This window comes from Rattus norvegicus, chromosome 1 (genome assembly GCF_021556685.1).
Source record: "Rattus norvegicus strain SHRSP/BbbUtx chromosome 1, alternate assembly SHRSP_T2T, whole genome shotgun sequence".
Lineage (NCBI taxonomy): Eukaryota > Metazoa > Chordata > Mammalia > Rodentia > Muridae > Rattus > Rattus norvegicus.
The window spans coordinates 107302649-107315938 of record NC_141534.1 but is presented as its reverse complement, the minus strand read 5'-3'; the positions used below and the strand labels follow the sequence as shown (position 1 = coordinate 107315938).

Sequence of the window (13290 nt, the reverse complement as noted above, 5' to 3'; positions counted from 1 at the left end):
TAGGGTGAGTGGGAGCCAAGAGAGCGAGCTTTGGATCAGAAACCCTGCTAGGACCCAGAAAAGGGGCGGGGAACACGCTCCTGGAGGACCTGCCAGGCTCACTTCGAGGGTTCCCTTTCTATCTCCTCCCCCGCGTCCTGAACTGTGGGTTGGGTGGAGCGGTCACTGGCGACAGACAGGAGCAGGTGCAGAGAGAGGGACCCGGGTGAGCAACAGCGGCAGGTGGTCGTGTTCAGACCCTGGCGGCAGGTGCCACCTGTTGGTTCTTTTTTCCTGACACAGCAGTAGGAGTCAAGTTCAGAGGAGGGGAAAGTTCAAACATGAGGCCCAGACCCCTAGTTCTAAGAAAGGAAGGGGGCAAAAATCAGGACTCTAGGCTGAGGGAAGAGAATTGAGGCTTAGACCTCTGGTATAGGGGGAGGAGAGCCGAGGTTTGTGTTCTTGGATCTGATGGAACAGGACTAATACCCGAGGGTTTCTGAGTGTAAGAGCTGCTGGATGTTGGAATTCAGCGGTGTACACAGTAGGCAGACAGCATCGGAAGGATTGGGGGAGAAGGCTAGAATTTGGACTTTATGAATAGGAGGGAGATGGTGGTGACCTGTTCCCACTGGTAGTACACGGGGTCTGATACTCAGAAGAACACGGTCCGGGCTGTGTTCCGAGTCGTGTGGCAGTGCTCAGTACTCCAGCGTCACATTTCGTGCTAGAGGGCAAGCTGAGGCCATGGCTAGAAATATCTCCCCAAACTTGGCAGACGCCCAACGTTCCAAACACAGTCCCTGGCACCTTAAAAAACAATCTTTGCTAAGGCCCCAAGTCTTGACAAGCGAGGTCAATACCACAGATACTTTTATTACTTCTTGGAATTCACATCCCAAGCCCATCTTCCCATTGTCCGATCATCTACCAACCCAACAAGTCAAACTCTCAGCGGTCTGCTCGGGGAAAACTACAACTCCCAAAATGCTCTACACCCAGGCGGGCTCCCTTAAAAACCGGTGCAATTTCAAGTTGCGCGCGTTTCTTTGTCATTGGTTTTCAAGGTGTCGCAGCCACCGGCGGTCCATGGCGATGATTGGCTGGCAGCTCCTGCTGCTCAAGATCCCAGAGGAGGCGACGGAGCCTGCGTAGTTCTCGGTGTAATGCATCATCTGTCACTGGGCCCGTGAGGCGCAGGCGTGAGCTACCCAGGGGTAGGATGAGAGGAGGATGCGAGGAAAAACTTTCAAAGATATCCCCTGTGAGTACGAGGAAAATCGAGTTAAAGACTCAGCAAGAGGGTGAGGCGGCTTGTCGCCGTAAGAAAAAACTACAAATCCCAGCATGAAACGTGGTTCTCTGCGTTCCAAGGCATGATGGGAATTTTAGTTAAAACTAGGGGGTTAAAAAGGTCAAGGAGGTGACGCATGATCCCAGCACTCAGGAGGAAGAGGCAGGCAGATCTCTTTGAGTTCGAGGCCAGCCTGATCTACAGAGTGAATTACATGACAGCCAGGGCTACAGAGAGAATTTCTCGAAAACCCCAAAAGACTAGGGCAAAAAGGCCCATTACCAGGAAAATAGTGTCCCAGGTTCCCCAGATCCTTGAGGATGGGCTGGGCTAATCTTGGGAGATTACTGAGGATGGAGAAACCTATTCCTATGTTAATTGGGTTAGAGTTAAGGTTAAAGTTGTGGAGAGAAGAGGTTAGGGGATTAAGTCTAAGCAAAAACACAAATGTTTGAACTCTTCTTAGCTCACTGAAGGGGACCCCAAAGTAAGCCAGCTCTACTATTGTTATAATTGCAGCCATTCTTTAAACCCTGTGGGAGAGGGTGTCTGAATCCGGCCACATCAAAGGGTCCAGATTCTCATCCAGAATTCCAGGTAGGAAAGAGGGGAGGTCTGGGAACAGGGACTCTTGGGTCTCAAGTAAAAAAGACATCTCAATTGTTTGTTGACCCATTTTTGCACACCTGTGTCCACAGCATCTCGCTCTGCAGGTGGTGGGTCCCAAGCTGGTGGTGGTCCGCGGCCAGGACCCAACTGGTAGTGGCTGAGGAGATGGTGGAGTTGAGCAGGAGTCAAGGTGGGGTAGTCAGTCCGTAAGCTGCTCCATGAAGCCTAGAGAAAACCCTCAAGTTAGACATCTATCACGACAGCTGGGTCTCACCGGGCAAGCTAGCCATCCCGGTTTCTTAGGAGGCTGACACAAGAAGATTCAAAGTACAAGGCCAGGGTTAGGAAACACGGTGAAATTCTATCTCAAGATTAAAAAGCAGGGCTAGAGAGATGGCTCAGTGGTTAAGAGCACTGACTGCTCTTCCGGAGATCTTGAGTTCAAATCCCATCAACCACATGGTGGCTCACAACCATGTGTAATGGGATCTGATGCCCCTCTTCTGGTGCTGTCTGAGGACAGCTACAGTGTATTCATACATAAAATAAAAGAAGTAAACCTTTTAAAAAAAAAAAAAAGATTGGGGGCTGGAGAGATGGCTCAGCGGTTAAGAGCATCCGACTGCTCTTTCAGAGGTCCTGAGTTCAATTCCCAGCAACCACATGGTGGCTCACAACCATCTATAAAGAGATCCAATGCCCTCTTCTGGTGTATCTGAAGACAGCTACAGTGTACTTATATATATAATAAAATGAATAAATCTTTTAAAAAAAAAGATTAAAAAGTAAAAAGAGGTCTGGAGATGCAGGTTGGCAGCAGTGTTTGCCTGATGTGCAACTCCCTGGGCTCAATCCCCAGTACTGTAATAAGCTAGACATAAGTGAAATTAAGGATCTGGAGTGAAGACTCAGCAGGAGGGAACAACTGCTGCTCTTGCAGAGGACCCAGCTGGGAACTGGGTGTGGTTGTGACCACCTTTAATCCCAGCATCTCAGACAGGGCCAGGTGAATCATTTGTGAGCTCAAGGCCAGACTAGTGGATTCCAGGTCAACCAAAGCCACATAGCAAGATCTCAAAAAAAAAAAAAAAAAAAAAAAAGGGTAAGATTATGTGATCTACCCGATTCCCTTTTCAATCTACTTTGAATGGGATATTTGTTGACATGATTGTCACAGTTCCCAGCATGCAGCTTATGTTCAACAAATGCTTAACCATCATTTCCCTCTGTCTCAAACTAGAATTTCTGACTCAACCTGTCTAAGACATGGGGCATAGAAAACTATTTCTAGCAAGTTCCACCAGCATTCAGAAGCATCAAGACATCCATGTTCAGTCACTCTTGACACTGACTTCTGTACCTGCCAGTGGACCATCATGGTGTCTAAGTCATCTCCCGGGCTGGAGATGACTTGGGGTCACAGAGAGGCTGAATACAGAGGATGGCTGAGCTGGGCTATCAACATTCAAAGCCACACAAAGCTGACCAGGAGTCACCTTGAGCAGGGAGGTACGGGGTACACACAGCAGGTTCACGGCAATGGAGAGCTTCCGGAAGAACTCAGTGGCAATGTCACCCAGCCCGGCCCCCTGCAGCCAATCCAAAACGAGATCCAAGTTGGTTCTGATTTGGACGGCTCGAGACCACTGATAGAAAGGTCGGCCTTGACCTGTGTAGGAAGAGATGGGAGGCGATGAGTCAACCTCCTTCCAAAGCTGAAGTCTGAGCCTCAGTATGTCTGCCTAGGTTAGGTGTGGGTAGCTCCTGGCTGTTCCCAGCACAACCCTCACCTCGTTCCATCAGCGAGTTGAGAAGGGATGCATTGGAGAAGAAGAACAAGTAGCCAAAAGTCTGGGACACGAGGTCGGGATGCAGCTCACACTGACTGGTCAGTTCTAGAGCTGCCTGGAACACACCCAGGGTAGGCCTGAGTCCAGGTGGCATGGCCTCCAGCTCTGCACCAGGCCCCGGCAACTCTGCCCCGGCAGTGAAAGGGTTACTGTCCAGGAGAGCTGGCAGTGTCGAATAGAGAGTCTGGGGAGGAAACAGAAGCAACAACTTGAGAAGAGTGACAGTCAAGGAAGATAATGGGGAATTCCGTGAAGGGCTTCTGGGAATTGTAGTCCATTCTATCTTCACCATTCCCAGGGTACTCTGTGATCAAATTTCTATTTCATAGATGGGTTTCTAGCAGGAATTAGGCTCCCTGAAAGGACCTGTCTTAAGAAATGTCTTGGGGAAGTATCTTAGATATTTTAAGAGCATCTCTCCTGCATTATGTAATTTGTAGTTCTCACAGAGAGTTAGTTCATGTAGGACAGGACACTGGACAAAAAGGGGACCTTCTTCAGTTAAGGAAACGTTTGAACAGAATTTCCAAAGGAAATTAAAAGAATGGAGAGTCCATAAGTAGGAGTTGGGTAGCAGCCAGCCATTGGGAGGTTCGAGCAAGCCAAGGACAGGAAATGAAGGCAATGACAAAGAAAACAGAAGAGTGTACTTGTCAAGAACATACAAGAAAGGAACCCTCAGAGGAAAGGGTTTCACAGTCAAGGCTACTCCCAGAGCATACAGGTTGCATATTTTGGGAGATTCCCTCTTATTTCACCGATAAGAGAACCCAGTATTATTCCATGACCAAAACCCGATCAGCAATAGTAAGGTCAAAGGTGGTAGAAGGGGAAATCAAGCCCCACAAGAATACTTCAGTGCCAAAAAGGACCAAGGCTCAGATAAGGGAAGTGAAGTCAGATGCAGGAAGTGATGTCAGCAAACACACACACAACAGTAAACTTCACAAGTGTGAGCTTTTAAAAAAAAAGTGATTGAAACAGAGGAAACCAGCTCAGTTGGATAAGACATAAGGAGAGCAAAGACAGGAAATGAACCAGAAAGGCAGTGATGTCAGAGGGTAAAATGGGAAGTGACTCCAAGGAGCTAGAATTCTTAGGTCGAGAAGGAAGTGACGTCAGTCAGAGCAACGCTGTCAGTTAAATGGAAAGCGAGAGTATTTCAGAGGGGAGCAGCACCTTGGTGAGGTAGTAGACGGACTGCTGGAAGGTACACATGATGACCTCATCCAGGAGGGCCAAGGCCTCGTCACACAATTCCAAATCATTGCAGAGCTGAGGGTCGGAGGACAGGCCTGGGGGGGGGGGGTGAGAGGGGGAACAGGATGGCTGCTAGAGCCTAGCTCTCCAGGTTCAGGGCATGACGGCAGGACAAAGCAGGCCCCCGGCCTCAGCTCACCCTCCTGGTCAGCCTCTTTCTCCATCTCTAGCACTTTCTCCTGAACAAAGCTCAGAAGCTCTGTGGTATTGGCCATCCACAGTATGAGCGGTCTCAGCTCCACAGACACAGCCTCTGGGGTCAGAGGCACCTCAGGAACTCCCTCTGGGTGGCTACGGGAAGAAGAGGAGGAGGCTCAACACAAAGACCAAACTCCAAGGCCTGCGTTTTCCCCCACCCAAGGAGTCACAGGACTTGCTCTAAGGCACCATGGGAGAGCTGAGCTCTAGACCCAACCCCGTGGCTCTCCAGACCTGTGCACCCCAGCTTTCTCTTACTTCTCTGGCTGGCGGTCTCCAATTTCTTTAATTTTTTCCTGTAGAACAGTAAGATAAGAATCAATGTAAGGGGCTGGATTGAGGGGATCGAGACTATGCAAATTAGTTCGCCTAAATGGACCTTTCTTGAGCACAAGCACACGTATGCTCACACATGTGTCTCTCTGTGTGTGCATGTATGGTGCAGAGCTGACTCTGTGTTTGCATACGTATGGGTACACACGTGTGTGGAGGCCTAAAAGTTGATGTTGATGTCTCCCTTGGCGACTCTCCACTTTAATGAGGTAGGAGTTGTCTCTGAATTTGGAACCCATTAATCCAGCTAATCCAGCCAGTTTGCTCCAGGGAACGCTGTCACTGCTCCCTGGGTGCTGGGGTGGCAGGTGGTCACCATGTCTGCCCAGCTTTTACATTTCCGTGGACCTCCGGCATATAAGACAAGCACTTTACTCCGTGAGTCATCTTCCCAGTTCCACACACACCCCACCCACTCACGCACACACCTCTTTGTTGGTAAGACTTCCATTAGCATTGACTGGCTTCCAGTTTAGTGCAATCCTTCTAGCCTTGTGCTGGAATTACAAAAATATGCCACACACATCCGGCTTCAGGCCGTTTAACTTTTTGTTTTTAAGGTTTTTGTTTGGTTGACTTTTGTTGTTTTTGTTTGTTTTGAGACACAGCTTCTCTGTGTGGCCCTGGCTGTCCTGGAATTCACTCTGTAGACCAGGCTGGTCTTGAACTCACAGAGATCCACCTGCCTCTGTCTCCTGAGTGCTGGGATTAAAAGTGATGGAGCCACTACCGCCTGGTGGCTTTCCACGTTTTATTTCGAGACAGTGTCTGACTAAGTTGCCCAGGCACAGGTCTTAAACTTTCTCTGTAACTCAGCCAGGCCTTGAGCTTGTAATCCTCCTGCCTCAGCCGCTTTTGTAGATGGGATGACAGGTCTGTGCCACCAGGCGTGTTCCTCCCGTTCTAACCCTGATCACCCTAACAAGCGATCTGTTTGCTTCCTTCCCTCCAGCTCAAATGGAGTTTCTTCTTACTACCATGAAGGTCTCTGGCCCCTCTAGGACCTCACTCCATGAGACTGGCCCCCCTCATCCTGAATTATCCCTTCCAGTCACTTCTACAGTGTTGGTCCCACTGATGGATCCACCGGGGATTTTTGATGATTTTACTGTTCCCTGCCCCATGCCCAAAGGGCTGACCAACTCAATCCCCACAATGACTTCTTCTGGCTTCTCACGCTTCTCATCCTATGGTGCCTCCTCCCACATTCTAGAGTGGTTTTCCTCCATGAATCCACAGTTCTAAAGACAGAGGCAGGAAGATCTCAAGTTCAAGGTCAGCCTAGGCAACTTAGTGAAACCTTTCCTCCAAAATAAAAACTAAAAAGAGGGCTGGGGTGTGGCTCCGCAATGCAGTGCCGAGAATCCTCAGGGACAGGTCATGTATAAAGCTCTACTCAGCACTAGAGCACCTGCCCAGAATCCATCAGTGAGGGACTGGGGAGATGTCTCTGCAGTAGAGCACCTGTCTGGCATACTAAGAGATCCGGGTTCCATCCCAAGCACTACTAAACAAACCTAAAAATTTAAAAGTAGTCACTTCTTGGGGCACAGTGGATGGACCCACCATTCCCAGGACCCTACGTGTATCCTTAGCTCAGCCCATCTCAAAGCATCATGGGAAAAGTAGTTTCCTCTTGCCTGAGGCTTGAACAGGGAGCTAGCTGGTAGAGGTAGAAGAGATACTGTGGGAAACTTATAGGGGACCGCAGGAATGTGGCAGAAATGACTCAGATGGGTGGCTATTGATGGAAAAGAGAGGGGGCAACCGAAAGACTTGTGGGACAAGGGGGCGCTCACCCAAACGGCCTCTTTGATGAGCCGGGCCAGGCGGCCCAGCAAGCGAGGCAGGTGGCCCAGCTCTAGCTCCCTCGCCGAATGCTGCACACACAGTGCCAGCAGAGTGGCGGGCCCGAGTGGTGGCAGGTCTCCTGCGCCCGAGGCTGCAGCGCGCACGATCTCTCCCAACAGCGCCTCTTCCTCTCGTGGTCTAAAGCGCAGCACCGGCTCGCGGCCGTCCAGGTAGGCAGCCAGTGCCTCGCCGCGCTCCTGCAGGCCACGGCCACACAGGCGACAAGAAAAGGCCCAGCCCGGACCCGGTGGCGCGGCCCCGGGGCGCGCAGGCAGCCAGGGTGGCCGAGCGGGACCAGAGCCCCCGGCGCGGGGGTCCTTATACATGAACAGGAAATGCTCTCCCAGGCCTAGCAGGTCTCCGGGATGCAACTCTGCCTCGCGCAGCAAAAGGCAGCCATTGTGTGTGACCGGGGCGCCCCGGGATGGGCGCACCATAGCTGGGGGCTCAGGACCCGCGCGCACCGTGCAATGTCGAGGCAGGATGTCTGGGGCGTTGAGGAAGGTGTCCACATATGGGGCAGGGGATCCGCCGCGGGACGACGAGGGCCCACCTCGGCCGAACACGTGCTGCTCTCGTGTCATCACATACACCACGAAGTCCTAAAGCAAAGCAGAAGTTGCTATTGTGGGGATGGATGTGTCCAAACAGCATCCTTCACCCACACTATATTCTTTCACCCCACATCCCCTTTAAATGATGATAACCTCCGGGATGTCTCCTGGGTTCTCAAAGGATTCTTTGAGCAGTCTTTGCCCATGAATACCCTCTTCCAAAAACACTTTGTCGTTCCTTCCCTTTTTTTTGGGGGGGGGGTGGTAATGGGGAAGAGGGTACCAGCACCATGGCATTTATGTAGAGGTCAAAGGAAACTTGTGAATTGGTTCTCTCCTTCCACCATGTGAGATCTGGGTGTAGAATTCGGGTCTTTTACCTGCAGAGGCATCTCTCTAGCCCCGGGTCCACCCTTTAATAAATATCATTTGCATGGCCTCTACTGGCCCCCCAAAAAAGAGAGATTTCCAAACAGTGTTCTCCAGCGAATCGCCTTCTCGACTCTTCTGAATGAACAGTGCGGTTCCTTTAGTGAACGCTTCTGTACCACCCAGCCCCGGGAACGGGGGCTTCCACAGACATCCTACCGCCTTCCTAAAACGGTCTGTCAGTACCATCACTCTGGAACCCTACTTGTCAATTCTCCAGTGTGTTTTCCTGTCGAGTAACAGTTTCTCTTGCAATCATCCCAAAGCAAGCAATGAACAGACATCTTTCTGGAGACACCCCATGAACCACGGGGATTCTATTAGCTCCACCCAACAAAGTGCCCTTACAAGAAGAGCCCCCTCCTCTACAACAGACTTTCATTTCTTTCCACCCAGTGACGGACTCGTTCCCAAGAAAACATGTCTACAATGCACTCATCCATGACTCAGGATGGGGGTTCAAAGATTCTCCCCATCAATTAATGGAAGGTCTCGATAGCCCCATCCCAAAGTAGACACCCAGAGACCTCCACTGAGACAGCAGCCCTTTTAGAAATGCTCGTAGATGGGGCTGGGGATTTAGCTCAGTAGTAGAGCGCTTGCCTAGGAAGCGCAGGACCCTGGGTTCAGTCCCCAGCTCCGAGAAAAAAAAAAAAAAAAAAAGAAAGAAATGCTCGTAGATGTTTCAAAGGGGCCCCTTCTTTCACGCCCTATTCGATCCACTGAGTGGAAGGATAAACTGCAGTAGACCCTGGTCTGAAAGTGGACTCGCCTCCATCTTTAAAAATGGATGCGCCGGGCTGGAGAGATGGCTCAGTGGTTAAGAGCACTGACTGCCCTTCCAGAGGTCCTGAGTTCAAATCCCAGCAACCACATAGTGACTCACAACCATCTGTAATATACATTAAATAAATAAATATTTTTAAAAAATGGATGCGCCATCTGATCCCCTTCTGAACATAAACCTACCACTCATGTTCTGGGGACACTCGAATATGTAATACACGGAAACATGGCCTGATGGTGGAGGTATGTCGTGCCAGCATTCAGGAGGCTGATGCAGGAGGATCTGCCTGGAGCGCCTGTCCCTAATTAAACGGCTGCGAGAATGGTTCACAAGTCCACTGCCTGTCTAGAACCCACCAATGAGGATTAGGAGCTTTTTTCAGGGATAAAGCCTTGTCTAAGCTCCGCCCCACAGTTACCTGGCAACAGCCAGGAATGCCTGACTCACTGTGGAAGGGGCTGCTTGCTATCTCTGCTCTCTCTTGCTCCTACTCTTGCCTTCTTCCACTCTTCCCTTCCCCCCCCTCTCTCCCCACTCCTTTCCCCTCTCTCTCTCTCTCCACATGCTCATGGCCAGCCTCTACTCCTCTGCTCTCTCTGCCTTTCTCTGTCCCTGCTACCCTGTCAACCCCATACCCTAAATATACTCTATTCTATATTATACCGTCGTGTGGCTGGTCCCTCAGGGGGAAGGGATGCCTCGGCACACATCCACCAAAACATATACCCCTTCTCTTTATCTTTTTATAAACACATCATGGAGCACCTGCTTAGCTGGTGCAAGGATTTGGGTTCAATCCTCAAAACTACAGACATGAAAATATATCCGGGCTTCACTGCCTCCATAAACAAGAGGTCAGGTGGTTTCCATGTGAACCTTTATAAGTGGATTAGCCTATTTCTCCAATCGAGAAAGCTGCCATTCCCAGAACAAGTATCTAGGTACCAAACAAAGATTTCCCTGACCCAGGACACAGACTTTCCTTCAAGAAACGGATGTTTGCTAGGGCTGTCCTTTTGACAATGGACTGGCCTTTGACCAAGATCATGTTTTCTTCCAACTCTGAATGGAAGGAAACATTCACTATACCCCTCAAATGGGATCTTTGTATCTGCCCTCCACCTCAGCTCCCACCGTGCTGTTTCCTACTTGGGAACCCTGTGGGAGCTGCCATTATACTGGAGAGGGGCCTCAACCCAAGGCGTTCCTGGCGTTGTGTTTCTTCTGGTGTGGCTCTATGAGTAGGGGAGATGGTGCTAACCTGAGCATCCTGGTAGCCCTGGAGCAGAAGGAAGTAAGGACGGTTGCTGGGTGCCTGAATGAGGCACTGAGTCAACTGGTCAAAGTCTCCAGGGTCCGTTGGCACCATCTGAGCATCAGCCGCCCCTGGGGCCATGCTAAGTGCCTGCTGCCTGCGTTCCTGCTGCCTCCGCCTCCGCCCCTGTAGACTCAGCTCAGACACACTTCGACGCAGCGACAGATTTTCAGATCGCTCCTTGCCCCCGGACCCAGTGGGGGTCCCGGATCCTGATCCTGGACCAGGACTGGCCAAAGCTGCCCCGCCAGATGCTGCCCGAGACCTATTCTTCTGGGTCCGCCAAGATGGGGCGTTTGTGCCTGTGGAGAAATAAAGGCTCTTAACTCTGGACATTGTTTTGCCCGACTCCAACTTGGAGTTGTCAGTTTAGAAATTCATTCTTTCAACATGCAGGGTTTTTTTTTTTTTTGTGCATTTAAACTTAAAAAACATTTAAACATTTTTTAAAATTTTATGTGCATTGGTGTTTAGCCTGAATGTGTGTCTATGGGAAGATGTCAGATCCCCTGGAACTGGAGTTAAGGACGGTTGTGAGCTGTCATGTTGGTGCTAAGAACTAAACCGGGGTCCTCTGAAAGAGTAGGCCAATGCTCTAATCGGCTGGACCAACTCTTTCCCCCTCCCTATTCTTTATTAAGCCTGTGCTACGCCCTTTATATACGTTATTCCATTGAACCTTCACCTAGTTCGTTGAGATTCAAACTGAAAGAATGTTGTAGGCGTGGTGGTGCACCTATAATTACAGCACTTGAGAGGCTCGGGTAAGAAAATCAAGGGTTCAAGGGCTACACGGCAGAACCCTGTCTTGGTTAAAATAAAATAAACTATACCCCAAAGGTAAAGTAATAAGAGATATATCATGTAGGGTATACTCCTTAACCATGCTATTGCCCTTATCAGACCCCGTCTGTAAGTCCCGCCCCACAGTAGCACCACCAGTTTTGTCCTGCTGGCTCCACCTCCCCTGTGTACACCTCACTCCAGCACGTCCAGTCCAATCTTCCTACTCTGTGCCCGTCCCTCCCCTAGCCCCCGCCAACAGCACCTCCTAGAACCCGAGCACCTTTCACCCAGGTCCCTGCCTTTTATACTGCAGGCCCCGCCTCTTCTCTGTAAGCCACGCCCCCAGCACCTCCTGTCCAAGACTCAGTCATCCCACTGTCCCCTAGGTCCCGCCCCAAGTCTCTATGCCCTTCCCCGGCTGACCGTCTGCATCCGCAGCACCGAAGGCCTCCTGCTCCAGCCGACGGGCCTCCTCGCGGCCGCGCAGCTCAAAGCGCCGCGCCCAGCCCGGCCGCGCGCGCCACAGGTCCTGCACCAGCAGGGGGCGCTCGGCGTCGGCCAGCACCCGCAGGTGCTCCGCGCGCCACTCGCCACCGCCCACGCCAGCGGCGGGTCGGCCCAGAGCGTCGCAAAGCGCGTAGGCGTCCACGCAGCCGCTGTCGCCCGCTCCGCGGCCGCCCGTCAACCCGTAGCGCTCCAGCGCCTCCGCCACCAGCTCGCGCGCGGTAGATCGCTCCGTAGCCAGCACGCTCTTGTAGTTGGCGCCCGACGCCAGCCCGGCCGCGAAGATCTTGAGCACTCCCGGGGGCACCGCGGCGCGCGTGGGCAACGGGGGCTCCGGAGCAACACCCGCCGCCAGTTCAGGCAGCTTCTTCTCGCTGGCCCAGCGCTGCGCGCCCCCGGGCGTGCCAGGACCCCCGGCGCCGCCGGCCCCCGAGCCCCGAAACAGCTGCGAGATGCGCTTGGCTCGGCTGCCCGAGGCGCCCCCCGCCGCCTTCACCGCACCAACGCGCCGCAGCTCCACGTGCGGCGGCGGCGGTGGCGGCAGGGGCTCGCTGCTGCGGCTCCCCGTGTCGGAGGACGAGGACCTGAGGAGGAAGTGGGCAGAGAGGACGCAGAAGAGAGAATCAGAGACAGAGACACACACTGAGAGACAGACACACACACACAGGGAGACACCCAGAGAAAAAGTGACCCCGAGAGATGTGCCGAAGACACAGAAAAACCGGGAGAGGGAGAGGGACAGAAACTCAAAGAGTCAGGGACAAAGAACCAAAGAGAGGGACACAGACAGGGGTGGGGGCAGAAAACCAAGATGGTGGTGTGAGGTGGGAAGAATGGAGGTAAGATAAGTAATATAATAAAGATAGAACCCTTGGTAAGAAATAAAGTGAACAGAGAGATATCTACTGTGTTCCATCCCAGTGCCCATCCAGCCTGATGCACTCCTCTGTGCCTCATTGTCACCTTGTTCCACTGCCACCCCCCCACCCCCACCCCCCGTCACTTGTCTATTTAGGACAGAAATCACTGCCCACTTTTGTAGGGTCCCTGGCATGGCTCAGAGATAAATAGGGACAGATGCAGGCACACCATAGAGGTTGGTCACTTACTTGACAGAGGCAGCGCTAGGCCAGCGCCGCCCCAGTTTGGCGAGCTGTTTCCTTGGGGAATTGATCCACAGGCCCACAGGGAGATGGAGCTTCCCAAAGCGGGGGCTTCCGCCCTCCTTTCGTTCACCAGATAGCATGGCCCTAAGGAAAGAGGGTAAGGCCCCAAGCCCTAAGGCCACAGTGGGTGGGGTGGGGTGGGAAGCTACGGAAGAGAGATTCAGTTCTGGTTCCTGAATCCCAGGGAGTTAGAGGGGCAAAGCAATGAACTCCTAGGTCCCAGGATGGGTGAGTCATTGCTGTGGCTCTTACCCTGCTTCGGGTCCTGTAGCACCCGGAGGCCCTGGTGCCGTTGGCCTCCGTTAAGTCCCAATCCCTCTGTAAAGTGTTTTCCTCTGCCCAAGCTCCCAGCACTGGGTGGAGGACAGGAAAAGG

At 52.1% G+C, this 13290-nt stretch overlaps 1 protein-coding gene across 2 annotated transcripts; it reads right to left on the bottom strand.

Annotated features, from left to right (window-relative positions):
• Positions 1–834: 834 nt before the first annotated feature.
• Rasip1 (Ras interacting protein 1) lies at positions 835–13270 on the bottom strand. 2 transcript variants are annotated; one of them, XM_087655054.1, is made up of 13 exons: positions 13168–13270; positions 12859–12999; positions 12161–12333; positions 11669–12043; positions 10406–10761; positions 7323–7976; positions 5449–5486; positions 5132–5283; positions 4912–5027; positions 3673–3916; positions 3379–3551; positions 1960–2107; positions 836–1241 (listed from the first exon to the last, which is right to left on the bottom strand). In XM_087655054.1, exons 2-13 carry the CDS (start codon positions 12993–12995, stop codon positions 1042–1044), a joined length of 2766 nt encoding a protein of 921 aa, XP_087511180.1. In that variant the 5' UTR covers positions 12996–12999; positions 13168–13270; the 3' UTR covers positions 836–1041. The 2 variants fall into 2 exon arrangements, with proteins under 2 accessions (NP_001099731.2, XP_087511180.1); NM_001106261.3 differs by having other exon boundaries at positions 835–1241; positions 11669–12333; positions 13168–13264.
• Between the last annotated feature and the right edge of the window lie 20 nt (positions 13271–13290).

Excerpts from the sequence above, each read along its gene's own strand:
- Rasip1 (NM_001106261.3), bottom strand. The coding sequence starts at position 12,995 with ATGCTATCTGGTGAACGAAAGGAGGGCGGAAGCCCCCGCTTTGGGAAG. Across the intron at positions 5,487-7,322 it reads TCATCAAAGAGGCCGTTTGG|GAAAAAATTAAAGAAATTGG; the intron begins GTGAGCGCCCCC and ends ACTGTTCTACAG. Across the intron at positions 3,917-4,911 it reads CCGTCTACTACCTCACCAAG|ACTCTCTATTCGACACTGCC; the intron begins GTGCTGCTCCCC and ends TTTCCTCCCCAG.